The 27,424-nt window shown below is 48.9% G+C and overlaps 1 protein-coding gene across 3 annotated transcripts in view; it reads left to right on the top strand.

The window, feature by feature from the left end:
* Positions 1–3,706: 3,706 nt before the first annotated feature.
* The window catches only part of PPP2R3B (protein phosphatase 2 regulatory subunit B''beta), a 61,583-nt gene continuing 37,865 nt past the window's right edge, over positions 3,707–27,424 (top strand). The window contains exon 1 of one of the 3 annotated variants that reach the window (XM_063083130.1): positions 3,707–4,203. In XM_063083130.1, the coding sequence (XP_062939200.1) occupies positions 3,889–4,203 (315 nt within the window). In that variant the 5' untranslated portion in view covers positions 3,707–3,888. Of the gene's footprint in view, positions 4,204–17,439; positions 17,879–27,424 lie in introns of those variants that run through there. The other 2 variants (XM_063083131.1, XM_063083132.1) reach the window with 2 other exon arrangements.

Below are 27,424 nucleotides of genomic sequence, written 5' to 3'. Positions count from 1 at the left end.
CCCTCTGGCATTTCTTCCTTTTCCGTGTTTCTATTACAAATTCCACATTGTGCCATGAAACCGCACAATGAATTACATAACTCCCCCTCCCACCCCATTAGATGCTGAAGTCTTTGAGATGGCAAACTGTTTGTTTATATCCTTGGGCTTATAGCATACACTCATAGGACCCGATAGGAACCCATTTAATTGTGCTGTGTTTCAGTCTGTAAATAAATTAAAACAGACTGATAGAGGCAGGTACACTGATAGAAAGAAGGTACAGCTAATAAGCGTTACAGCTGAAGGCATACAAAGACCATAAAAAGTCCCAGAACCCACAAAAGTGCAGTTGTCAAAGGCCATTTGGAGAAGGTCTGGGGTGCTACGCTGCTCCACAGCATCTGAGCTCCCAAGCCCCCCAAACATCATGTTTAAAACTGGGGAGTTTGAATAAAGAAAATGGGTTGACAGTAAATGGTAAAAAACCACACACGTTCACTACTCCTGTAAAACTCTTTCCTCGTTAACAAAGGTAAGGCAAATTTGAACACTCCCCATTTTTTATTTAACATTTGGGATTTTTTGGTTTTGTTTAGTTTGGTTACGATTGCTATGAGTTAGTTTAATTTTTTCTCTTTTGCTCAACACCCTTATTCTTGTAAAGCATATGTACACGGGTGCTAACAAAATCTTTTCTTAAATGATCAAGTCCATATGGCATTTTATGTAAAACACTGCTTTAGATAAGAAAGTTTCAATGAAGGTTTTTTTCCCCCTCTTTTTTGTCCCAGCAGCAGCATGGATGTGTAAGAAATCACTATAAAACCATCTTGGCTGAAGAAAAAAAAAAAAAAAAAACCTTCAAAGGCCATTTGATCCATTAAACCCATCACCAAAAACCACTCTGCTTTTAATCAAGTGAAAAGCAGTCTCGCTGGGTCCTGGGATTGCCCGAGTCTGGGAAGGAGGGGGGTGCAGGGGTTACCGTGGCTCACAAGGAGGAAACATTTCAGCGACAATAATGCAACGTGCAATATTCCGCTAATAGAACCCATCTGTCAGTCAGCTCAATCCGTCTGTCCCACCTTTACATACAAGTAAAGACAAAAGAGCAAATTCCTCCACTTTAAAATTTCACCAAAAGACCTTTTATGGAGCAACAAACAAAACCACATGTTGAAAAGGAAATCTATCAGTAAATAAAGGAAAGCAAATGAAAACGAGGAAGGGAAGAGGGAGAGTCAGAACTCACCAACAGCAGCAAAACAAACCAGTCAGTAAAGACCCTAACACAAAACTTTATTCGACTCCTCATTAGCTACCTGTAGAAGGAATCACTTGAAATGAAATACACGCACATTTGTGGACGTCTTGGAGTCAGTTTTAATGGGAAACAAAGATGAAGTAAAGAAGAAAGCCATTAGGTTGAACATGATATAAAGATGATCATCTCTTGGTCTGTAGCTGCACACACCGAGTAAATCTGGAGCTTAGGGTCAGCCCAGGACCAGAGAGATCCAATTCCTAGGGCACTTTCTCTCCAGAGTCTTTCCAAGTTTTAGTGTGCTCCAATCAACCTCCTGGGGCTCTGGTGAAAAGGCAGACTGAGATCCAGGTGACGGGATGGAGTGTGTGATTTTGCATTTCTGAGCAATCCCGGTAGGGTGTGGGGCAGGACTGACACTGCAGGTGTGCGGACCACGCTTGGAGGGGTCCTGTGGGCTGTAGACACAGTAGCCACAGAAGGGATCTGGGCTCTCGCAGGAAAGGAGCTGCTCTCCCTCTCCAACCATCCTCTTCTCCCACCTCCCTGGGATCTCACCCAGAGAAGCCATCCCAGCCCTTGTTGCTAAGCTCGGTGTGAGAGTCCTCTGGAATTTTCTTCTCCACTTGCACCCCTCCCCACCCCCGCCTTTCTTTCCCTAGGACCGCTCGGTGGTCTCCTTCCACCCTTGCAAGATGGCACATGGAACGGGCAGAGCTTCCATTCTACCACGAGCCAATGAGGATTAAGGCCTTCAGCAGAATCCTGCTCCTGTTTCAGGGCGAACTCTGTACATCCCAGGCTCGCCTGCCTCAGGGTCCCACAGCACCTCTTTGTTCTCCCAGGGCAGGGCCTTCACCAGAGGGCCCCAAGGCCCAGGCCCAGGCTGAAGGGGCATTCTGTTTCTGCCCCCAGTTCATCTGTCAGCCTGAGCACAGGCACTGCCTGAAGCCCCACCACTGTGCTCTGGGCATACAAAGCTGTCTTGTGCAGGAGCTCAAAGAAGCCCTTTACCCCCAAAATCACACTGATGAATCCAACAGTGACTTACAGCTCACTTAAAAGACCCAGAGTGAAAAGCACGTTTGTCCTTTGCAAACATGTCTGTATGTGATAAACTCAGGCATTGATCTGAACTAATATTTACTTCCCTCCAGAAATTACAGCATGGCACACACAAACATTTGCCTCCCAATTAATAAAAATAACTTCATAGCATTCCTGCAGTGATGGCACTCTCAGGACCAAGCATACACGGGTTTCTATCTCCAGTCATGAAACACGGCTAAGTTTGAATCATTGCACATACAAAATAAAACCATCGTTTCAGTCATTTCAGTGAGACTAGTTGGATTTAGGCTGCTCATAAATAGGACAATCTAGCTCATAAAGGACCTTGAAATTACCCTTCAAAACGGGTCAAAGCCAGCGAAAACATTTCTTATAAAGTTGTTAAGAAAAAGGAAATATCTTACAAAAAAAAAACAAAAGCAATAAAGCGAGACGTGGGGAAAGAGGTGCATCCGCGTGCTGCTAAAAGCAGACACTGCGATAAGCTCGCCCTCGGGCAAAAAGTCACTTCCCTTAACACAGACTATGTTTGCAATTATCAAGGCAGCTAATTCTCATCCTAAAAAGCCACTGTTTAAAGGAGTCGCACTTCTCCGGCCTATCATCACTGCTCGATAAACAAAACTAACCTAAAAGGGAGCCTTGGGGTAGCGCAAAATTACATTTCCAGGGCTCGCACGCGCTCCCGGCGCCCGCAGCGCGCATGCTCGCTCCGGTACTCGGCAGGCACGCAGTGCGCACGCCCGCCTGCTCCCGGAGCCACTCACTGCGCATGCTCACTCCCGTTCCCCGCTTCACTCTCGCTCGGACAAAGCCGGGCCTCTTGCTCGCTCCCGGCGGGCACGCACTGCGCACGCTCGACCGACAGGCCTCAGAATCACGCCTCCACGGGCACGCACCGCGCATGCCCGCGCGCTCCCGGGGCCATCCGTTACACAAGGTCGCTCCCGTTCCCCCTCCCTCCCGCTTTCTCTCGGCGGGCACGCACTGCGCACGCCCGGCCAGCTGGCCCCCAGAACCCTGCTTCCATGGGCACGCAGTGCGCATGCTCGACTCCGTATCCTGCCCCCCACCCCACCAGTGGGCACCCACTGAGCATGCTCAACGCAGCGGCTGACCCCTCACCCTCTCCGGCGGGCACGCACTGCGCATGCTCGCACCTCCGCGCCCTTACGGTCTCGTCAACGGCGTGGGCCGCACCCATAAAAATCCTAAAAGCAGAAAGACCTCGAGTGGGGACGCCGCCACCCCACAGTCCCCGTCCCCGTCCCCGGGCCCCACTAACGCCCCCTACAACGGCTCCAAGGGCAGACAGGATCTCGCGCGGCGGGCGGCGTCGTCACCGCTGTGATGACGTCCCCTCCGTGATGACGCACGACGTGGGCGCCCTATTTGGCGGCGCGGTCGGCGCGCCCGTTTTGAAGCCGCCCTCAGCGGGGCGGGCCTCGCGGTCTCCGGCCGCCGCCCCCCTCCCAGGCCCCGGGCCCCCACGAGTCGGCGCGGCCCCCAGGGGAGGGGTGGGCTCGGGCCTGTGCCGGCAAGGGGCGCGGGGGCCGGGTCGAGCCGCCGCGATGGCTCCCGGCAAGGTCCTGCAGCCGGTACTGAAGATGAAGGTGGACGAGCTGTTCCTGCGCTGGCTCAGCGAGGCCGGCACGCAGCTCATGCTGCAAGACTGCCTGCGCAGGATCCAGTCGTCCGGGCCAGGCGCCGGCGACGCGGGGCTGCCGGGGCCCTGGACCCCCGCCTCCGGGCCCAGCTCTCCCGACCCGCGGGGGCCGCCCGTCGGGGCGCCCAGCCCGGCCCCTGCGCTCCCCCTGGGAGCCCCCACGAGCCCCAGGAATGGGCCCCACGCGCGGGGCACTCGGAGATCCGTCAGCGCGAGAGTAGTAAGTCACCGTTCTCTGATGCTATCGCAGGGCACACTGGGCTCCTGGCCAGGGCGCCCCAAAGTTGATACCGAACTCACAGGTCCGCTGCCTGCCCCCAAAGTCAAATGTTGGTGGAAATGGAAGTCACCTTTTGTTTCGGAATACTGGTGACCCGAGGAGAGATGTTAGGCTAACCCATCTCTCCGGTAAACCTGAAGGGGACGGCCAGGCTAAAGGCATCTCCCCAGAAAACCAGGAGAAGGGTCAGGCTAAACCCGTCTCAGAAACTCAGGTTCACAGAGGGGTTCCTGAAGAGGGGAGTGAGGAAGGGAACGTGGGGAACGAAAAGCAGGAGGGAAGGTATGTGAGCGGCGAGGGTTTCGTGCAAGTCTCAGGTGCAAGGCCTCGCCGACACTCGTGAATGCTTGCGGCCTTATTTCAGAGTCTGCTTAGTAGTGCAAGTGCGTAGCTTCAGGCTGGCTGGAAAACAACTTTATATTCCCGTAAATGATGTCATCTTGCCCCATAACCAAGCTTCGAAATATGAAATAACCATGGGGAAAGAGGGAACTCAGAGAAATGTATGTCAAGAAAAAAACTGCCCTTTTAAAATTTGCCTACAGCCCATTCGGTTTTAGGTCCCAATACGGTTTCAGTCCTGCTCTCTGCAGCGGTACCACAGGTGAACGAGGCTGTCGAGAGAACGTGAGACACGACACGGTTTCACACTTAGTCTGTCCCTGTCCCCGACCCCAAGAAAGCCCTATGTACTGAACATCTTATCACTGGCAGTTGTAGTCCCACGTGGGAAATCCTCTAGGTTCGTTTTTGTTACCCACTTCTTAGCAGTTTCTTTTCCTCGGCTTACCGAGTGAGCCTAGAGGTTTTATCCCTAATGTGTCTGGTATTAAATCTGTGATAATTACAGCTGGACATCAGTGTGTTTGGGGGAAAAAAAAGATGCTTTCTGTCATTTAATACCTAGTCAGTTTAAAGTATGAAACGTTGTCTCCAGATGTTACAGAAGAATGTACAGTTGGTGTATGTTGTATGTCCAGAATACTTCTTATTTTTTTAAAGATGACTGGTAAGGGGATCTTAACCCTTGACGTGGCGTTGTCAGCACCACGCTCTGCCAAGTGAGCAAACCGGCCATCCATATATAGGGATCCAAACCCGTGGCCTTGGTGTTGTCAGCACCATACTCTCCCAAGTGAGCCACAGGCCAGCCCTCAGAATACTTCTAAAGCATGAAATAGTAAGGATATTCCTTTGGAACTTGTTGATAACATCGACAGTCTTTCAGTTCGACGTCAGCATCCCACCTACAGCACTAAGCATATCATGAAGCTGTATTTATGTAGTCTAGTAGTTTCCCACCCCAGATGGGCTGTCCACTAAGTGGTGAGCAAGAAGTGGGTGTCAGTCCCAGGACAGCCACTTTTTCCCCCAACAGTTTCTTTCCCTGCCATCTCTGCTTCCTTATTCTGAGAGGGGCTCCCTGCTCTGCATTCATTCTGACCTTAACTTTTTTGGTTGTAAGTTACTGGTGGTTGTCTGACGTACTCTAATGGATCTTAGAACATTTTCCAGAAAGTAAGTGTCTGACGATAATGTGAAGTAGAGCTGGAGGCAGCCTTGGGGGCCATCTGGCTCAGGCCCTCCACCAGTGTCCAGAACAGGGCTTGACTGGACCCACAGGAGCTCATGGCCCCAGGACCCCCTGCAGCTCTGACCCAGTGCACTTTCCCAGTAATAAACTGCACAACCCTGGCACTTTAGAGAGTCCTGCCTAAATTCCTCACTTGCTAAGGAAGTAGGATGTGTGAGGAGGGCCAGGGCTCGGAAGGCTTACTCTGATAATGATGGCCCCCCTTGATGCTTACTCTAGTGATGACAGCCCCCCTTGCTGCTTACTGTAGTAATGACAGCTCCCCTGCATGGCATACTTACTCACTGGGGTCGCTAATAAGCTGCCCCTTTTGTCATTAAATATTTCAGTGACAGAAGTCCAGACACTAAGGCAAATTCTTGTATTTCATGACCCCGTGACTTTGTGTGAATCCCCTTAGGGCTGGAAATATTCTCAGAAGCTCAGCTCTGTGAAAGGAGGGCAATTTGGATGTGTGTGGAAAGATCATGTGTTCTGCAGAGTGGAAGTTAAGGGAAATGAAGTTCCACAGGTGTTCAAAGCAGGGAGAGGTCTTTTTTCTGTGGGACTTGGGGAGTGTAGTGACACTGTGCCTGGTAGAAATGCTACCTGTTGAGTGAATGTTTGTTAAAAGTTAAGGTCAGGGGCCGACCCCGAGGCGCACTTGGGAGAGTGAGGCGCTGGGAGTGCAGCGTCGCTCCGCCGCGGGTTCGGATCCTATATAGGGATGGCCAGTGCGCTCACTGGCTGAGCGCGGTGAGGGCGACACCACGCCAAGGGTTGCGATCCCCTTATCAGCACACACACACACACAGAGTTAAGGTCAGAATGAATGCAGAGCAGGGAGCCCCTCTCAGAATAAGGAAGCAGAGATGGCAGGGAAAGAAACTGTTGGGGGAAAAAGGAGAATTGAAAAATTTTTTTGACCATTGACTTAAAAAAAATCAACCTTGTTGAGTTGTAGTTGACACAGTCAAAAGCACTGATTTAAGCATGCAGAACAGTGTGTTCCGACGAATGTGTAAGCCTGTGTAGGTAGCCTCACAGTCAAAATACAGAATCCCTCTCTCCCCAAAAGTCGCCTTGTGTCTCTTGGCCCCAGGCAACCCCTAGTCTGCTTTCTGTCACTTTCTGTACTCTTATGTCACACAGATATTCTAATTCAGCATAAACTGTGTGAGATGCAGCCCTGAGGTTGATCATTCTTTGTTCCTTTTGGTGGCTGAGTAGCATTCCATTGTGTGTCTGTTCCACAGTGTATCAGTCCAGCGTTGATGGCCGTTTGGGTTGTTTCCACTCTTTATTATGAATCAAGCTGTGTGAACATTTGTGCGTAGGTTTGTGTGAACAAATGTTTTTATTTCTCTTGGGTAAATACCTAGGAGTGGAATTGCCAAGTTGTATGGTGAGTGCATGTTTAACTTAGAAAACATATGCAAACTAAAATCTTTAAAGAGCCCCATGCTATTCCAAAATGCTCTTACCACTTAATGTTTCCAGCAGCTGTGTGTAAGGGTGCCTGCTCTTCCACTTCCTCATCTGTGCTAGTCTTGCTAGTTTCAGCCGTGCTGATGAGTGTGTGTGCCTCATGATGTCAATGTGTGCTTCCCGGTAGCTGTGCAATGTTGGGTGTTTTCTCATGTGGCCGTTCACGTGGCTTCCATTTCAAAGCATCTGTTCACATCTTTTGTCTACTCTTTAAATTGGGTTATCTTCTTACTGAGTTGTAAGAGCTCTTTATACATCATCTGAATACAAGCCCTTTTAAGATAATACATTTTGCATATATTTCTCTTGAGTCTGTAGCTTGTGTTTTCATTTTCTAGTCTTTCAAGGAGCAGAGGTTTTAATTTTTTAGTTTTTTCTTATTTGATTCTTACTTATGTCCTGTCTATGAAATGTTTGCCTATCCCAAAGTCTCAAGGATTTTCTCTATTTATCTTCTAAAAGCTTGATGGTTTTAGCTTTTATACTTAGGCCTTTGGTCATTTCGGGCAGATCTTTGTGCGTGGTGTGAAAGGAAATGTCCAGGTCCTCCAGCACCGTGTGTTAAAAACTCTTTCTTTTTCCCATTGAGTTGTTTTGTTGAAAATCTATTGACTGTGTATGTCTGGGTCTGTTTCCAGACTCTTCCTTCTAACCCACAGACGTGTGTGTTTATCCTCTCACCAATGTGTCACTATTTTTCAATCTTTTTTAAAATTTATTTTTATTTTCTCTTTTTTAAAATTTTGCCTATGTGGCACTTTGTAGATTAATATAACTTTACAGTAAATATTGAAAGCAGGTAATGTAAGTACACCTTCGTTCTTTAAAAATTGCTTGGGCTATTCTAAGCCATTTGCATTTCCATATAAATTTGAAAATCTGTGTCGATTTCTACTCCACCTCACCCCCAAAAAAGCCCATTGGAATTGGATGGGGATTGTGTTGAACCTGTAGATCAATTTGGGATAATTGATACCTTAAAAATATCTTCCAATCCATGAACATGGGATGTCTTTCCATTTGTTTAGGTGTATCTTAATTTTCTCTCAGCAGTGTTGGGCAATTTTCAGTGTACAACTCTTGTACCTCTGTTTTGCCTCCCACAGATTTGTCACCCCTTTCCCCCTGGGTGACTGAGCTGCCAAAGATTTCTCAAAGCCCATCTCTTCTAAGCAGTGAGAAGCCCCCAAAAGGGGTTAATCTCCCAGAGCTCTCAAGATAGAGGCATTCATTCCATTTGGGAAATTAACCATGAATTGGGGTTCTCTTCCTGCATTTATTCTCCCAACCAGGAAGTTACAGGAAGAGAACATAGGTGGGGTTTTTGCTAAGTACAGTTTAACAAGTTTAACAATAGACATTCCTTAAAGCAATTTTCAAGAAGTTAAGTTGATCTACCAAGAAAAGCTTGATCTTAGCAAACATTCCCTTCTTACTACAATTTCCCAGGATCTTTACATATCAATCAGTAACTTGTCTGTCTTTGAGCCAGCAACCTTGCTCTGTTACAATTCTATATCTTACAACAGAGGCTATAGTCTGGGGAAAATTTTCTGTCTTTTGCAAGGTCAATATTTGAAATTGCAAGGCTTTGGAAAACCAGGCCCTGTGAAGTACAGTTGCTTTATGCATACTTCAAATACCTCCTTGGTTAAATTTATTATCCATGTATTTAGATCTTTTTTAATTTCTTGTAGCCATTGTGTAGTTTTGGTATTCAGTTAACCCTTGATTTTATCAGGATGTGGGCCTGCATTTTAAAATGTTAGAATTGGGCTATTTGGAGGTAAATGTGTGCCTGCCTGAGCACACACATACACACATATGTATTTATCTTAATGTCTCATCTACATGTTCATGTAATGTTTCATCAACATATTCATAACCAAAGATGTTGGAAGACAGAAAACTACCTGAAAACCCTTGGGACAGGACTGGGATTTTGGAAGGTTTCTGAGTGGGAGCCTTGCACTTGCTCTGAGACTGTTACTTTTACATTAGGTTTATGCCTGGCTATATCCAATTCCTGTTGGCCTTTTCACAATGATCTGTTCATATTTTTCATAGTCGGCACTGATGAGCATTTCTGTGCAAGTAGGAGGGAAAATGCTCAAAACCCTTTTCTGTAGCCTTCAAAAATCTGCAACCATTGAAATCGTTTACAGATCTAATTGCTCTCCCTTTTCTTTTATTAAGTGGAATGATGAAGTTTCTTGAGGTAATGTGGGTGGGTTTTGAGTCCACTGGAGCCTTTCCTCTCAGGGCCTTGAAAAGAGGGAGGAAGCTCCGCTCTGCAGACTGTGCCTGCAACTTGAGGTCAGGATGTGCTCACCAAGAGGGCACATCAGCACGTTACCCACTGTGGTTGGTGACTGAGCTTCAGGGCTGCTGTCTGGAGCTGCCATTTCCCCTGCACCCCATCTGGCCCTGCTGTGGGTTCTGAGGTGCCCTAAGGGCCTGGGATACAGATCCTGCCGCAGTCTCCCTTCCATCCCTCACTGGCTTTCTCATACACAGTGGGAGCTACCTGCTGAGCTGTATGTCCACGTCTGGGCCAAGCCCTCCTTGCAGTGGCAGCAAGCTCTTGAGTTCCTTTGGGGATACCTTCTGCAGAGCTGGGTCAAAGCCCCTGGGGCTTAGAGGGGGCCATTGTGGAGCCTCGATCCTCACTTGGCTGTCCTGAGGTCCCAGGGGTCACCACCTGGCAGAACACAGTGGTTTGGGAGCCCTGGTTTAGGAGGGAGGTTGGAGGTGAGGCCGAGAGAATCTAGGGTGGGCTCTCCAACTAAGACAGAGCCCACAGCCACTATTCTCTGACCCCGCAGTCCCCAAAGCCTCTGGGAGCTCGAGCAAGGCCGTCCACCCCTGTGTGGGTGAGTGGAGGTGTCACCTAGGGGCCTACAGAGGGCGTCAGAATCTGAGCTCTCATCCAACAGAAAAAATCCCGGACAAAGACATGGAGGTTTGATGTCCCCCACTGGAGGTCATGTCGCGTTCAGCAGTTACGTAGATCCCCTCAACTTTCAGGAAATTGTGTTCTTTGAAGAGATTTTAATGACTGCTGACATTAGAAAAGAATGGTAGACCCTACCCCCACTCTCATCCCCCAGTTTGCTGATATTGCTGCCCAAGACTTAACTTTTTATTGGCTTATACATACAGAGTGTTCTTTCATCAGCAACTCAAGGCAGCTTTATGGGAAGGGCTCAGGGTTTGGGGCTGGGCTGATGGGTGCTTTCAAAACCCATCACCTGAGTGTTTTCAGAAAAGTTCCACAGCAGAGACCTGTAGCAATCTCTCATCTCCATTGGGACTGTCTGTGAGCTCTTGGGCACACGTGATGTCGGTCTTATGACTATCCCTTGACCCAGCCTGGGCTCTTACCCAGGCGAGCATCAGGAGCCCTGGGAGGGCCTCTGAGACTAGATGGGGACACTGGGCAATGTATGGGAACATTTTTGGTTGTGCTGCTGGCGTCTGGTGGGTGGAGCCCAGGGACACTGCTCAGCATCCCACAGCACACAGGACGGCCCCACCACAGAGAATCATCAGCCCCAAATGTCAGTAGCACTCAGGCCGAGAAACCCTGGTCTGCAAAGGGCCTGTTCCTATATACTTTTATGTAATTTCTGTAGTCACACTTCTGGGTCTGCGTTGGCCTTAAAAAGATACCAGTGTCAAGAGATGTGTTGATCATATGCTCAGATTCTGGGTCATCTTCATATTTCATGGGTTTACCTATTACTAATTATGCTATTAGGTTTGGGTGTTCAGAAAAACATTTTCTCACAAAAAGTAGGTTCCCCGTGATAAGCCTTTCAAATGTAGAATGTTCCAAAATAACATATGTTTGCTCACTGATTTTTTATTCTAAAATGAGCCGTTTGAACAAATACACTTCTAATTAGAAGATGATGAAAACTGAAGAGACTTTAATGAATTTTCTGTGTAGAGGTCCTCTGGGGACATGAGTTTCAGAGGTCGATGGTGCAATTGTTTTGTGTCCCCACAAGGAGTAGGAGAGCAGAGTCATGGTGCTGTTCTTGCTTTCATCTGCCAAGATTAGAATTTTGTCTCATCAGTGGAAGAATTTAGGGGAACCACCAGCTTAAGAACAATTCTAACAGAGTCTGTGCTCCTCTGTCATGCAGAGGTAGCTCTATCACTGCTGGTGGGTGCAGGGCTCCATCAGGAGGTGGGTTGCGGGGGGAGTTTCTGTCAGGAGATGGGGTATGGGGGGCTCCATCAGGAGGTGGGGTTTTAATGGGTATTGTGTTGATCTCAGATCGTTTGGGGGAGAGCTACTGTGTTAACAGTACAGAGTCGTCTGTCCACAGACATGAACATCCTTGCGTATATTTAGGTCTTCTGTGTGTTTTCTCAGCTGTGTTTCTAGGTCTGTGTACCCATCTTGCAATTCCTTTGTTAAGCAAATTCCTGGAGTGTTTTGTTCTTGTTGATGCTATTGTGAATGGAATTGTTTTCTCAATTTAATTTTTGCCCTGTTCATTGCTAGTGTATAGAAATACTATTGACTTTCCATATTGATCTGCATCCTGTGAACTTGTTGAACTCGCTGTGAGTTCTAGTAGTTGTTTAGAGAGTCTGCATTCAAGATGGTCCTGTCACCTGTGATTAGAAACCATTCTCCTCCTGTTCTAATCTGTGTGCCTGTGATTTCCTTTCCTCACCTAATTTCTCTGCCTGGGCCCTCTAGTTCATAGTACTGGACCAAGAGTGTACACATCCTCACCTTGCCCCAAGCTTAGGAGGAGACATTCAGTCTTCATCATTAAGGAGGATGTCAGTTGCGGTTCTTTGGCAGATGCCCTTTATAGTTGATGTGAGTTACCTTTTATGCCTAGTTTGAGAATTTTTAACATGAATGGGTGTTGAATCTTATCAAATTTTTTCCACATGATTATTAATGTGTTGTTTTGTTTATTGGCTTTTGGATGTTAAACCAACTTTGCTTTCTTTGGATAAACCCCTTTTGGGCAAGGTTAATGTTTTTTATGTGCAGTTGGGTTCTGTTTGCTAATATATTGTTTAAGATTTTGTGTCTGTGTTCGTGAGGAATGTTGATCTGTAGTTTTCTTTTGTTGAAAAGTCTGTGGTATCGGGGAAATGCTGTCCTCGTGAAATGTGTTTGGAATTTCTCTTTCCTGAAAGAGATGAGACAGGATTGATGGTCTCTCTTAAAATGCTTTCTAGAGTTCAGGCATCTGCTTCTCCATTGTGTCTGGCAGGGGAAGTCTTACCTTCAGTTTTGAAAGCTGCTTGTGTTTTCCTGGGTGTCATATCCTAGACCACAGAGCAAGTTTGAAAAATGTGAGGAACTTGCTGTCATACAGACCCCATTCTGTAATCAATGTGATTTATTTTTATTTTTACTTATTTTTTGTGTCTGGCTAGTATGAGGATCTGAACCCTTGACCTTAGCGGCACTCTATCAATGTGATTCAGAAATCAGTGTTGAAAGATAAATTCAAAGACTTAAAAAATGAGCTTTTAAAAACTTATTGGTGAAAAAGGAAGTCACGGTGGGCATTGTAAAACTACTCAGAATTGCACAATAATGGAAACATTTCCTCTCTCCTATCATATTCCACCCACTCTTCTAGAGCACGTAGCCTCCCTTCCTCCTTTGTCCTTCTGTTTAGGAGCCAGAGGGACAGGAGATGCTGCCAGAGCCAGGTGACCCGCTTGGGCAAATAGTGTGACTACATACAGTCATCTTTAGATGGGTCTTGGAGCTGATTTTTGGCAATATTTATTTCATTTACAGTAAATTGTGGGAGATAAATCACTTCTTAGTATTTCTGGACAACACTTGGCTCAGTGCTCAGAGGATCATAGAATGAATACCTAAGGAAAGGTAAACCTGTGTTGTGTCTATTGAAAGCCTAGGGAATTTCGTGCCTGCAGAGGGCCTCAGGAATCCCCAGTCTGTGTTGTCAGTCTCAGGGTCTCTCTGTTGTCACAGGTAGTGGGCCAGGTCCAGACACAATTAAATAATTTTTTCACAAGCATTTTTCCAGCGAGCATCTGCCTCCTGTTGCAATGGACTCTTCCTGCTTCTTGTGATGACGTTGTCTTCAGAGCAGCTCATGGCTCAGGTGTCTGACATGTGTTGGCCAGGGCTGCTTTAACAAGGTTTAAAAAATATATATGCAGTGAGTGATACGCTGCCCTTTCATGCGTTGAGTTTCTCCATGTTTCTGAAAGCTTAAACAGTCGTGCAGCTTTCAAAAGTAGTCACTACAGGGGGAGGTAGATGTTCTCTGTTTGGCAACGAGGCCTTGAGACCAGGGCCACCGGCCTGTCCCCAGTCCAGCTCCAGCCCTGATAGCTGAGTGTTAGGAAAATAGCATGGTTTGGTCAGGACCCTCGCCCCGTCCCGCTGGGTGTGGTTTTAGCACATCCATTGTAAGCAAATTGTGTGTGTGTGTGTGGAGTTAGTGTGCATGTGCGCCAGTGTATCTTTTTGGTTTTGTTGCTGTTCTTGTGTTCTTGAAAGAGAGAGTCAGAGAGGTAAAGGGAGAGAGAGAGAGTGTGTGTTTTAGTGAAGCAGGCGGGCAGGTGTCGGCCTCGGGTGTCTGCCCGGCACGGCCATACTTTTCCAAACTTACGGCTTCCAAGGATCTTTTGGCTGGTTACCTAACTCATAGACCTGCATGAAGGGGTCTGGTGACCCAGCCTGGCATGTGAGGGGTCTGAGGACCCAGTCTGTGAATGGGCTTGAGGGGTCTATGAGCTCCAGACCCAGCCTTAGCTCGACAATCAGTCCAGTCGGTGCAGGATTACCAGCAGGTAAGAGAGCACCACAACTGGCATAGGCATCACAAACAGGATTAAGAGCTAGACAATTGGTGCTGTGAGGATTCCAGGCCTTAGCCTAGCCAGACACTGAGTGACTTGGGCATGGCATTTAACTCCTTTCTGCCTCAGTTTCCTCGTTTGAAAGTGATAATGTGACCTACCTTCTGGATTGTGCTGAAGGTTTAGGATATGTCCTTTCCAGGGATGCTAACGGCTTCTACTGACGGTGGCAGGATCTAGGCTCTCGGGGGTAGGGCAGCTCAGTGAACAAGTGTGCAGCAGCGATTACAGCTGTTCCCAGCACTGGGTTTGCAGTCGCTTTTCGTGAGAAGCATTTTAAAAAGTAAGTCAGAAGGCGGGGGCTGGGGGTCTTAATTTCTGTCTCTTTCCTTCTCTCTCATAAATGACATTTGAGAGTTTGAAGAACCACAGTCTTTCCCCAAAGTTTATTTAGAAGTGGATTAATGAGTGCAAGTTTGTTTGTTTGTTTGTTTTAATTTGGATTTAAGTTCCTGGTTTGTAGCACAAATTTAATTGCACACATTTGGTTCTGTCCTTTGCTGTTTCAGTCAGCACCCTCACTATTCTAGTTGGTGCATATGTGCTCACACCAACTACAGAAACTTAAAAATAGGATTAGAGGAACTAAATTCGTATGACAAAGTTTTACAGAACCTGGCGATGCTGTAAACGGTGAACTGTGACCAGCTTGATCCTCTGGCTTGGTTTCACTGTCTGTGTCTTGCACCATTCCTCGCACGTTTATCGGCGTACCTGTTAGCTCTTGCTGTGTAAACACATCACCCCCAAGCTTACTGACTAGAACCCGTTCACTGAGCTCACCACTCTGTGGGCAGGCAGTTTGGACCAGGCTCAGATGGGCGATCTTCAGTTGGGCTGCTGCTTGTGTCTGTGGTCAGGGGACGGCTCTTCTCTGCTCCGTGTGGTTGCCATCCCCCAGCCCTGTGCACACACAAGTGCATTCTAGGCACAGCAGGAGGACGTCCCACATCCAGGAACACCTCCAGGCTCAGCAGCCACCTGTTGGCCAGAAAGGTCCTTGAGCCAAGGCCAATTTTGAGGGTGAGACATGGACTCCACTTTCTGGTGGGAGGAGCTGCAGAGCCACGTGGCAGAGGGGCTGCGAGTGGCATGGCAAGGGCCAAGCTACACAATAGCATCTCTTCCGAAAGGTTTGTGGAAAAGAGTACAGCACAGGAATACGGTCAGCAAGGGTGGCCTGTCTTTGGCAGCTCATGGCACACAGGTGTAGAAACCCCACATGGCACAGCAGGTCACTGCCTGTGAGAGGTGTGCCTCACTCACCCCTGCACACCCAGTTTTGTTGATGTGATCATTGATGTGCGTCATGAGGTCACAGTAGATTGGCTCCTGCATCTGGCTCATCCCAGTGTGTTTGGGTGGCCGGCCCGTGTGTGGTGTCTGGTCTGAACAAAACAGACAGGACTTGGGTGCTGTGTGCTCGTCCACCTCACGGTTTACTCGGTGCATTTTGTTTTTAATTGTCACCTCGTAGTTTGAATACATTTCCCCTGGTCCTGTCTTTCAGCTTCTGTTTGGAGAACTCAGAGGGGTCAGAGGCAGAGGACAATAAAGAAATGGGGAAGACGGCTGGAGTGGGGAAAGAGACGCAGAGGAGAAAGAAACGCGGGAGAAAGACCTCCTCCTCCTGAACAGGAGTTTGAGAAGTTAGTGAGGGGTGGGGGTTATGCTTAGGGGCAAGAGACAGTGCCAAAGATTGAATGAAGAAAGAAAGCCAATCCGAAAAGGCTACGCACTGTATGATTCCAGCTATAGGACATTCTGGAAAAGGCAGAATGGAAACAGGAAAGAGTCAGTGGTTGCCAGTGGTTGGAGGTGACGGAGGGACCAACAGGTGGAGCACAGAGGGTTTTTAGGGCGGAGAAACTACTCTGTCTGTAGTGATGGGGGATACATCATATGCATTCGTACAAACCCATAGAATGTTCAGCACCAAGAGTGAGCCCCAGTGTAAGCTGTGGACTCTGGGTGATGATGATATGTCCATGCAGCAACTATAACAAACGCAGCACAGTAATGCAAGATGTTAATAATGGGAGAAACCGGACAGAGGGTCCTCAGTATTCCTGTAAACCTACAACTGCTTTAAAAAAAAAAGTCTTAATTTTAAAAGAGAGAGAGGAATACAGGAAGGTGGATGAGGAAGTCTCTGTGCTTCGGCTTATGCTTTGCGACTACTCAGGGTTGTGTCCTGGGCATTGTCATCCCCAGGGCACCAGGAAGGGCTGTGTCTGCTGGTCAGGCACTTAGCTGTGTGCTAAGCCCAGGTGAGGTGTCGTGGGGGCACTGAGACTTCTGGGGGGGCTTTTCTGATGCTTGTGTGGGATGCTGTTCCCACCAGGCCGTGCTGGTGAGGCAGATGTGACATCGTCATTGCTGACCAGAGCACAGCCACGCACACAGATCACGTCATCCACCCTAACAGGTTCTCTCTCTGGTTTTTTTGTTTGTTTTTTTGGTAAAGTCTCTCAAGTTTACTATATCCTTACCCGTTTCATTTCAGGCAGGACTTTTGTTGCATGTGAGTGAGGACTGGTCCCTGAAGTTCTGCTCTGCTTTGGTGTTGCGTGTGTATTAACATCTGTCTTAGTTTTGACCCAGACCTTGAGTGAGTCTTCTGGAATCCAGTCACTAGATGGGCCCTTCCAGGCTTTGTGTTGACAGCACCGAACGTGGGCACAAGTTCTATCAGCTTCTATGTCTCCTCTTCCTTCCTGGTGGGCAGGAAGGTGGATGCACCTGGAGTGTTCTTTCATCCTCACCTAGAGTTCCTAGACCTCCTTTTCCCACTTCCCCTGCTTTCTTGTTTTACATACGACCGCAAACAGGTGCAGTTACCAAAATGTAAACTGGCAAGGAAAATAAAATCCTGAATGCTCCCTCATTACGGAGAAGAAAATGTTACAGTACCCTTGCAGTTCAACTATATTTTTCAGACTTTTAAAGTTTAGGGAGGACGTGGGGATGCAGGCAGACCCTTCTGTTTCAGGTGTGCTGCTCAGATGCAGAGGAGCAGCTGCACTTGTCTGCATCTGGGATCTCGGCTCAACCTTTTCCCACATTTGGTTTTGTCCTGCACCGACTTCATGTTTCTGGGGAGCGTGCTTTTGTCTGGGTCCCCTAGGCTGGCCGTCTTTCCCAGAGATCTGTTCCTGCCTCACTTGTTTATATGCTATCTGGGGTGACACGTGATGGGGTTGCTGTGCAGAAACTCCCTCCTGCCTGGGACATTCCAGGCTGGGGAGAGGAGTGAGGACAGTGGAGTGGAGCAGGCAGCGTGTCCCCGGTCCAGGCTCCCTCTGCACAGCCGCGGGTCGGGGAGGGGCGGCTGCCGCCTGCCTCCCCCACCCTCCTTCGCCATGCGCCCTCCTCAGCCTGTGGAATGCGCGCGGCCCAGGGCCGGTCCCCAGAGCGCCAGGAGGGTGACGCATGGAGTGCGCTGAGCTCAGCCACCACCTGGAGCGTCCCGCCGGCCCTGTCCTGCCCCAAGAGTGCAGCGCCTGGCCTGGCCCCCGGAGGCCCATGCGAGCCGACGGCATGCGGCTCAGGGAGCTGTCCCTGCGCCAGGACCCTGACCTGCGGCAGGAGCTGGCCTCGCTGGCCCGGGGCTGTGACTTCGTGCTGCCATCCCGCTTCAAGAAGAGACTGAAGGCCTTCCAGCAGGTCCAGGTCAGCTGGGCTGCCCATCTGCCACGCTGTGTCCCTGCGGCACACCCTTGTGTGAGGGCATCTGTGGGCTTGTGGCGCTCAACAGTGGCTCTGCGTGCCATTCTCCCGCAGCGTGCCTGGTGCCTGTCGTGTGTGAAGACCCAGGTGTCCCGTGTGGCGTGGCGTGAATAGGGGTGTTTGCGGGATTAGCTGTGTGTGCGGTAGGCAGCTTACCGCAGAGAATCAGGCGCTTGTGTCTGGGCCTCCCGCCTCCCGGGCTTGTTAGGAAGAATTCTCTGAGAAGAGTGTCGCATCGCCTTCTCTGTGGTTATAGCTGTGACCACCACCCCTGCCGTGAGGGGGGAGAAGCTCAAGTGCCTGTCTTCTAAGAGGGCTATCTGCAGAGGTTTGAATTTAAATAGTAACTCTGTTAGTGATAAACGCTGGGGGGCTTCTGGATACGAAAGTGAAGCTTCCCCTTCTCCTCTGTTATTGGGACACACAGCATTCTTTACTATACACTAATTTGTCTTTCAGAAGGCTTTGTTGAGATATTGTTCACATACCATGCAATTCACCCAGCGTGGTTTTTAATAACTAATTGGCTTTGAGATTTAATCTCAATTCTCATAAGGGCTCGAAGAAGTAAAATTTGTCTTTGTGTCTATTCCTTGTGTGTATTTTATATATTAGTTTTGAGAGTATCGAGTAATTTAAAAGTATGAGACTTTTCATATGACAATACTGGTGTCGTCTGGTAACTTTAGGTTTTGTCTGTGGCTGTAACGTCCTCACACGCCCTGGGCCCTGAGAATAGAGGCAGGGTCTCCGCCTGACAGGCTGGGCTCACTTTCTCACTAAAATGCCTTGCATTTTGGTTCAGGGACATTTGACACGTTAAAACTTGCATTTTTCTCAGTGCAAGGAGTTAAGCAGCCTAAAAAATCAAATTGAATCAAACCATCCAGGGGGCGGGGCAAGACCTGCTTTCTGCTGATATTTTAATCGGAATTTTTTTCTGAGATCACATCTCAACTTTCACATAGTTTCTGGGTTTTCTATCTGAGCTTTCTCTTCCAAATTCTGAAATTTTGTCAGCAAGAGGATAGTGGTTGTAAGTTTGTTTCTTGTTTTTAAGGAAAGTCTCCTTGAAATCATCTTAATTTGGAAGTGAAATTGGCTGATGAACTTGTTTTGGGTGATAGAAAAATAGATTTTTGATAGAATTTCTCTCGAATGATTAGCTAGAATGTTTGGTGAATTTGGAGATCCTTCTTCCTTCCAACATGGGTGTCACTCTTTTGTTCTGCTGTTGTGACTTGGGAGAGCCTTTTACCTGTGAGGGGGTTCCCAGCTCCAGGCAGAACCTTTTCACAAAAGTCTGGATTGTTTTAGGATGACTTTATTTTACAAAAATTACTTTTTGGGAAACTGTGAATATCTTTAACAAGATATTGCTTCATTTTACAGAAAATATGTTTTAGCAGTGCTCTTTGGGAATGAGAATACATACATGTATACAAAGGCACTTTTAAAAGTTCATGGAAAGATTTTATTATCTTTTAATTCTCTTTTCCCACGAACTTTTTGAAGTAGGCTTGTATTGTCTAAAGTGAGTGTTCTCTACGGTATAGTGGGTGAATTATAGGTTTATTTGGGGGTATTTGGGGGTGTTGGGGAGAAGGGGTGAGTCTCCCAGCTCTTTGCATGAGGGTTCTGCCCATTGGGGGGTCTGACCACAGCTGCATGAAGCCCTGGGTGGGTCAGCCCTGGGTGGGTCACAGGTAGATGTCTGTGGTGAGACTTCTGCCCTCAGACTCCCCGCAGAGTGGCCATGGCGTTGTTTTCAAGGTCCCGTGATGGACACCACCTTCCTTGCTAATGTCAGTCACACCCATGAGCCCCTGATGGATGTGTTTCCGACTGCCCAGAACCTCCCGCCTTGTTTCCCTTCCACTTAACCCCCTTACTGCTGCCACCCGCCCACCAAGGTGGGGAGGCCAGAGCTCAGCCCCTCCCTGCCAGTGCTGCCACTTATGGTCACCATGAAAAGAGCCCATCGTCCTCACAGGACCCAAAGTCCTGTGGGGATTTTGGCAGCTGTCTGCCTGGGTGAGGGAGCAGCTGGTCCTTGCTCTGACCATCGAATCTGTGGAGAGTGGGGTCCCCCATGCAGTAACACCAAGGTGTATAGAGATGTGCCGTGGTCAAGCAGCATCGCGGGTTCCAATCCCACCCTTGAACTCTGCCCTGTCCTGGCCATCGCCTGTGTCCTCGCACTAGTGATCTGTGCCCGCTGGCCTCAGGACGCATCTGGAGGTGGCTGTGCGGGCTCCGGGCCACGCTTCTCTCACTCGAGCTGTTCTCTCTGTCCTCGAGCTGTTCTCTCACTTGAGCTGTTCTGTGTCTGCCTGTCCACCTGCCTGGGGACCTGTGGGCCTTCCGTATGCTGAGAAGCACTAAGACTGTGCAGACTCTGTTCCCTGGCCCCGTGGGTCAAGACAGCTGTGCTGCCTGCTTCAGCCCCAGCACGATCCTGGCCTTTCCCCTTCTAGGAGCCAGCGTCTCCTGCTGGCCACCTGCTTGCTCCATGCATTTGGCTGGTGTGTCCACTCTCAGACTCTCCTCCTAGAACAGGGGACAAAGTCCTAGTCCCATAGACACTGTCCAGCATCTCCTCAGGGTCCTTCAAGTTGGCCTGCAGACCCTGCACAGCACCACTTGAGACTGAAAGCTGCACCCGGTGTGGCAGTCTCCTACATGTGGAGCTGACCTTTGTGGTGACAGCCTGGTCTCTGGGCTCCAGCCACTCCAAGTGTGCAGGAAGGGTGCTGAATCCCCCTTGCGCTCTGCCCCTGGGACCCTGGGAGTCTGCTGTCACCCCATCCCGCCCCCAAGATGGTGGGTGCAGGTGCCCTTCACACATACTGCCTGTAGTCGCTGCAGTGGTGGTGGCTGACCTTCTCTGCATCCCACAACCCTGCCTCCGGGGCCTCTGCAGAGACTCACACTGTGCACGTGCTGTGCAGCGCAGAGATAGCGCTACTCCTACAGATGTGGGCACAGGTGAGCTGGCATTTCAGCTGTGATTGGAGCCCTGACCTGTACCTTGGCCTGCATGCACAGGTCTGTCTGGATGTCTGTCAGCCCACATCAGCCCTGTGGAGCTCAGACACCTCTGAGACTTTCTGTGTAGCCCTCTGCAAGCCAGTCCTCCCCAGTTTGCTGAGAGGACTTTCAAACATATGCACAGGCCTGGCTTTTTCATCTTCATGTTTGGCCCTGTTGTTTTAAGCTTTGGCCGTTTGGCTCCTATTCGGCCATCCAGCATGTCGCTTGCAAGTTTAACTGTTGAACCTTCTGCGAGCACTGTGGAGGTGGCCCACGAGGAGTTGAGTGTGGGTGGGGAGGAAGCTCATGGCCTGCAGTAGTCCCTCCTGTCTAGGGCAACGTCCATCATCTGGGTGGCTGGCGACCTCACCTGGAGTCCATGAGTGTCTGTCTCAGCTGAGCTCTCCATGTCCCATACCACAGGGACCCCGTGCTTCATACTGCCTGCTTGGGCCGGTGGCCAGCCTGGGTGGGGGTCGGCTTGTGTAGGGAGCTCCTCCCAGGGATATAGCTGTGCTTGGCCTCCAGCACTGAGCGGACCTCTCCCAGCCTCTTGTGGTCCCGTCACCCCTTCCGTGGTTTTCAACGGGGCACCATCTTGTTGGGATTGGGGCAAGGGCCGTTTGCTCTCCTTGAGGCACTCTCCCTGCTCTGCTGTCACCCAAGCACCCCGTCAGGGTGTGTCTGTCTGAGGCTTGTGTTTGGAGAAGATGTGAAGCCAGCCACACACCTGGCTGTCTTGTGGAACTTCTCTACACCCTCACAGGGCACTTAACATCTGTGCAAAAAGAGACAGTTGTTTTACACTAAGGCTTTGTTTTCAGTCGTCTGTGGACATGTTTTGCAAACCCGTGTGTGTGCTGGGGAAGCCAGCAGATATAGCTGTGATTGCTGGAATTGTGACTCAGTGAGCTCTCTTCTCCATGCCCTCTACAGAAATAGCTCTTCGTGAGGCCGGCACTGCCTTTATCAGCATACTGTGGGTGACAGAGGCTTTACAAGGCACGCATGGAGCACACACTGAGGAGGATTAAAGGGGGGATGATTTGGAAACCAAATGCCCTCTTGTTTATCTGTCTTAAGTTTTTGAGAGGACTGAGATCTACTTTAGAATTTTCTCTCCACACATACACAAACACATTTACACACAAGTCTTTGCTAGTTACGTTTTTATCACTGATGTCTAGCCTAATCCCACTGAGGTCAGGGAAACGGTCTGTACTATTCCTTCACAATCTGCTGAGACCTGTTTCATGGCCCACAAAGTGGCGAGTTCCCAACTGCGACTTGGGTGCTGGGAAAGAATGTGTTCTCTGCAGCTGTGCTGGGACTGTGGTCTATTTATGTCCACGAGATTAAACTTGTAAATCTTCCGTGTCCACACTGGGTTGTTTTGTTTTTTGCTGTTTGGTCTGCTCCATCTTGGGTGCCTGGGTGGCTGAGCCAGCCTTCCCGTGGGCTGCATTTCGGCACTTGTCTAGTGGGGTTTGCCGGGCCAGTGCTGAAGCTGCATCGGCAGGGCAGGCACAGAAAAACTCAGCGCTGTCTGTCTTCCCCACGACTGACCTCTTCAGCTTTATGTGGGGCCCTCCCTGTCTCTAGGAATGTCGAGCCCCTTTGTGTCTACTTTACGGATGTTAACCTAGCTACGTCAGCTTTCTTGTGTCTAGTTTGCCTGATATATCTTTTTCCATCTTTTTAAAAAAAATTCAACTTCTGTGTCCGGTCATATATGCGTCTCATAAATGAATATTATTTTTCTTTTCCAATCTGATTCTTGTCTTTTACCTGGAACATTTACTCCATTTAGATTTTTTATGACAATCCATTTTATTTATTTTTACTATCTTCTTTTGTGTTCCCTTCATCCTCTCCATTCTTGCCTCCTTTTTTATCTTTTCATCTTCCAGTTTCTAGTATGCACTTCCTGCTAGCTCACTAGAAATATAGCTCACTAGTTTATCCTATCAACTACGTGATTTTCCCAGATCCAAAGTTAATATCTTTTCCTTCCAACTCACAAACTCTCACACACTTCCTACCAGTAACTGTTTCACTGATAGCTATTGTTGTCATCTTAAGGGAGTGTTTTACTGATTCCTGTGGCCTGCGTGCTGAGACTTGCACTTCCTGCCTGGGCCCTTGCTCCTTCTTGCTGTTCAGACCTTCCATTGGGAGTACTTCGCTTCCACCTCAAGTACATTCCCCAGCATTTCTTTGAACAAGTGTCTGCTGATGGCAAACACACGCCCCCCTCCCCCTTTTTTTGGTGTAAAAACGTCTCATTGTTAATCTCGTTCTCAACTGGTACCTTCACAGACTGTGGAGGTCCAGATTAGCAGCTGCCTTCTTTGCTTCTGTAGTGCAGTTGGCTGGAAACCCTTTCTTCACTTCTTTCTTCCAGTCACTACATCTCCCTTAACCTGTGCTTGATCTGCTCTTTAAACCATCCAACAAGTCTGTTTTCTCTTATCTATTTTTCATTCCTAGAAGTTGTATTTGGGTCTCTTTTTAATCTGCCTGCTCTTTACTCATATTTCTAAGCCTCTCTTTTATTTCTTAAGATATACAAAGCAGATTTGTTTTATATTCAGATAATACCAGATTCTGAAGACTTTGAGGGTTTGATCCTGTTCTCTCTTGTTGCTGCTGGCTTTCATACATTGTGCCTTATTTCTGTGTGCATTTTGGGGAGTTTTGACTGTCAATGGCTCATTTTCCTTGACACTTTGGGGGGTTTTTGAGTGCTGGCTTTCGCCTGAGAAGATCTTGCTGCTTCCAGGGCCAGTGTGGGGATAACTTCACATTTTCGGCTTGAGGTTTTTGCGCCATCCATCCGGGTGATATAAATTCTGTTTGCAAGCCTGAGTGACTGGCTATAGCTGAAAGATCTTAGGGGAGGTCCCCACCCCACCCTCCGCATCTCCCTGATACAGCACCAGGTTTGTCCTTTTATTCCCCAGGGGTCAGGGGTGGGGTGGGACTTATTTTTAGTTCATTCTTCTCACTGAAGGTGAAGCCTTCTGGGATCCCCACTTAGGGGCAGCCTCCTTCGAGGAAATGGGTTTTGCCTCCTTTCCCCAGAGCTCTACAAGGCTGTGAGTATGATCTCAGTTTACCCCATTTGGCCCATGCTCCTGAAGGCAAAACCTGCTCAGGCTCCACCACCCTTGCTGGGTTTCTCCCTCCTGATGTCTGTGGCCTGAGAAATCCTTCCTTTCTTGCCACCTATGGATGTACTCGAGAAGTTTGTAAAATAGTCTATCCAATATTTTTAGCCGCTTTCAGAAGAAGGATTGTTCTGAGTACCTCAGTCATTGTGTTGCCAAAACAGGTGTGTGAGAGCCCACTTTAAGAATTTATAAATTCATATAAATTCTGTGAACCTCATACCAGAAATGTGTCAACCCATATTGTGTTTTTTTTAAGGGGAGGTGAGTTGTTGATAAGAGGCCCAAGAGGCAGGAAGTTCTGTTTAGGGAGGATGCACTGTGGACACTGGGAAATGCACTGTCTCTTGCTGTGGCTCACTGGGGTCACTGTCTCAAACAAAGGGGAAGGTGTTTCCCTTCAGGTAAAACTCTTTTGGGCATGTATTCACTTGAGGTATACTGTTGAGGCCCTGATCTGTGCCAGGTGTGGGGAGGTGGCCTTTGCTCCTTCTAGTTGAGGGACTGTTGCTTTGCCTCCCACGGATTTGTCACCCCTTTTCCCCTGGGTGACAGAGCCACTAAAGATTACTCAAAGCCCATCTCTTTTTGAGCAGTGAGAAGCCCCAGAAAGGGATTAATTTCCCATCACCCTCAACAGCAAAGCATTTCTTCCATTTGGGAAATTAACCACGACATGGGGTTCTCTTCCTGCATTTATTCTCCAGACCAACAAGTTACAGGAAGAGACATAGGTGGGGTTTTGCTAAGTACAGTTTAACAAGTTTTACAATAGAAGCTGGTAACATTCAGTAAAAACAAGTCAGATGACATTCTGTTAGACAATTAAGTGATCCACTAACAAAGGCTTGATTTAGCAAACATTCCCTTCTTACCACAATTTCCCAGGATCTTTACATATCAATCAGTAACTTGTCTGTCTTTGAGCTAGCAAGCTTGCTGTGTTACAATTCTTATCTTGCAACAGAGACTCAATAGCCTGGGGAAAATGTCCTGTCCTTGCAAGGTCAATATTTGAAACTGCAAGGCTTTGGAAAACCAGGCCCTGTGAAGTACATTTGCTTTATGAATCTTCTACAGGGGATGACAGAAAAAACTACTGAGCCTGACCAGGGGTGAAGGGGCAGCCTTGGTGGATAGTGTTTGTGTTGTCTGTGGAAGACAGCCTTGTGACCTTGTGACCTGGGGTGACAAGGATCATGAAGGGGCAGCCGTGGGGGGAGGATGTTTGTGTTGTCTGTGGAGGACAACCTTGTGACCTTACTTTGGGGTGATGGGGACCGTGAAAGAGCAGCCATGGGGGTGGATGTTTATGTTGCCTGTGGAGGACAACCTTGTGACCTGAGGTTATGAGGACCGTGAAGGGGCAGCAGGGTGTATGTGTTGTGTGCGTTGTCTGTCAGGGACGCCCTTGTGGTAGGTGGGGTCAGAGCAGGTCTTGGGTGAAAGCAGGCAGGGCAGTGCATGTGTGGGTGCACAGGCCCTGCATCAGGCAGTGAGTGGGCTGAGCTGGAGCCCCACACACCTGCCCTCTCCCAGGCACTGCAGTCCAGTGGTTCTCAGACTTCTTACCCGGGAACCCTGCTCCCGTAGCAGCGTGTTGGTGGAAGGGCCCATGTGGCGCCCATGCAGAGGAGCCCTCCTGCTGGCAGGGCTGGTGAAGCCGTACCATGCCCTAGTGCCTTTGCCTCACAGCCTCTCAGGCCCCTCAGTCACTTCCCTCCCTGCCCCAGACTCCTCCTCCCCCTGCCAGATGCCCAGGTCTAAGCTCTTGGAAGGCAAGAGCATGTCTGTGTCCGATTTCTCAGGAGTCAGAGAGACGCGTCTAGGGCAGGAGTTCTGAGGTGCTCTCGAGAGTGGGCTGAGCGGCACTGTCCACCCCAGGAGGAGATGGATGAGCCAGTTCAGATAGACCTGCAGCACCTGGCTGCAGCAACTCAGGTGGGCACTGCCATCGGGCAAGGTGTGGGCAGCAGGGCTTGAGGATGGTGGTGTTGCCATGGCTGCCTTTGCCTGGGAGCCTCGCTGCTGCACGACCCTAGGTGAGCCCGAAGGCAGCCCTGGTGTGCCGGGGGTGGCTTTAGTACATCTGAAATGCTGCTGCTGGTCTGATGGTAGACCCCTGAAGCCTGCCGCGGCTGTCTGAGAAAGAGGAGAAGACGGAGGACTGGATCTGTACTCACCATGAGTCTGTCACATTGTGACTGATTTGGGGGCTCTTTTCTGCCAACACCACACATCCGTCATTCAAGGCCAGTTTGGCTGTCTGGGCTTCATTCCCTTTCTTTCTTCTTCCTGTTACGCCTGCTGATTCATTTGGAGATAACCAGACCAGCAGATAGATAGCCCAAGAATATTTACGAGGAACACTCGGGAAACTCTAGTCTGACTAGTAAGCCAGTAGCTAGTGTTACTGCTTGTGGTTGGAATCTCTAACTCGTGTGCTTTAGAACCATCAAAGACGTAGTTGTATTCTATAGAGGTGAAATATTACCTTCTATAATTGCTTTGCAGTTTTTTGGAATTTGGGAAGCCACATGCACATATGTCTTCATCTGCCTTCAGGAGATATGGTGAATGGTGATAGTGGGTCCTTGTGTGTGGCTCTCAGCACCATTCACCTTTCACGTCCCTTCAGAGTGCCGGGGATGTCAAGGCAGTGGACCCTGTGGTTGGATACACCACGTGGTGGGCTCCAGCTAAACTGCAGATTTTCTCTTTTATCCCCATCACTTGTATGTAGGCACATGTCTGTCGTGTTGAGATTCTTTCTGACACTGACTCACTGTCCATTCTTCAGCATCCTCCCTGTCTTGGGTCCTCGCAGTAACATGAACTGTGGTGTAATGGGAGGTCGTGAAGGCCTTGTGGTGGGCAGGTGAATTCCAGCTGTTCATATCTCCCTCTTCCTCTGTGTTTGCAGGTTTCAGTCTCTCTGAACTTCTTGCTGTGCCCAGACAGGACTTTAACTTCCCTGTCTTCCTGGTTTTCAGGCTGTTGCCTCTGCCTGGAATGGCCCATCTGGCTCCTCTGTGACACATGGCTGGGCCTGTGACACTCGGGTCCTCATGAAGCTCATCCTCTCTCCCTGTGTCGGTCAGTCCATGTGTCTCCCTTGTCAGGCTTGGGCCTCTCCTCATCTCCAAAGCCTCTCGTGGCTCAGATGGGCTGTGGAATGGTTGGTAAGCCACTGAGGGAGTTCAGTCTTATCCCACGGCATAAGTTTGCAAATAGAGAGTGCACAATCAGATTTAACTTTGCATGTAGCTCCTGGCATTGGCCATCA

Source organism: Cynocephalus volans, chromosome X (assembly GCF_027409185.1).
Source record: "Cynocephalus volans isolate mCynVol1 chromosome X, mCynVol1.pri, whole genome shotgun sequence".
Classification (NCBI taxonomy): domain Eukaryota; kingdom Metazoa; phylum Chordata; class Mammalia; order Dermoptera; family Cynocephalidae; genus Cynocephalus; species Cynocephalus volans.
Note: the sequence above shows the minus strand (reverse complement) of the source record. Positions and strands in the feature narration are given on the sequence as shown.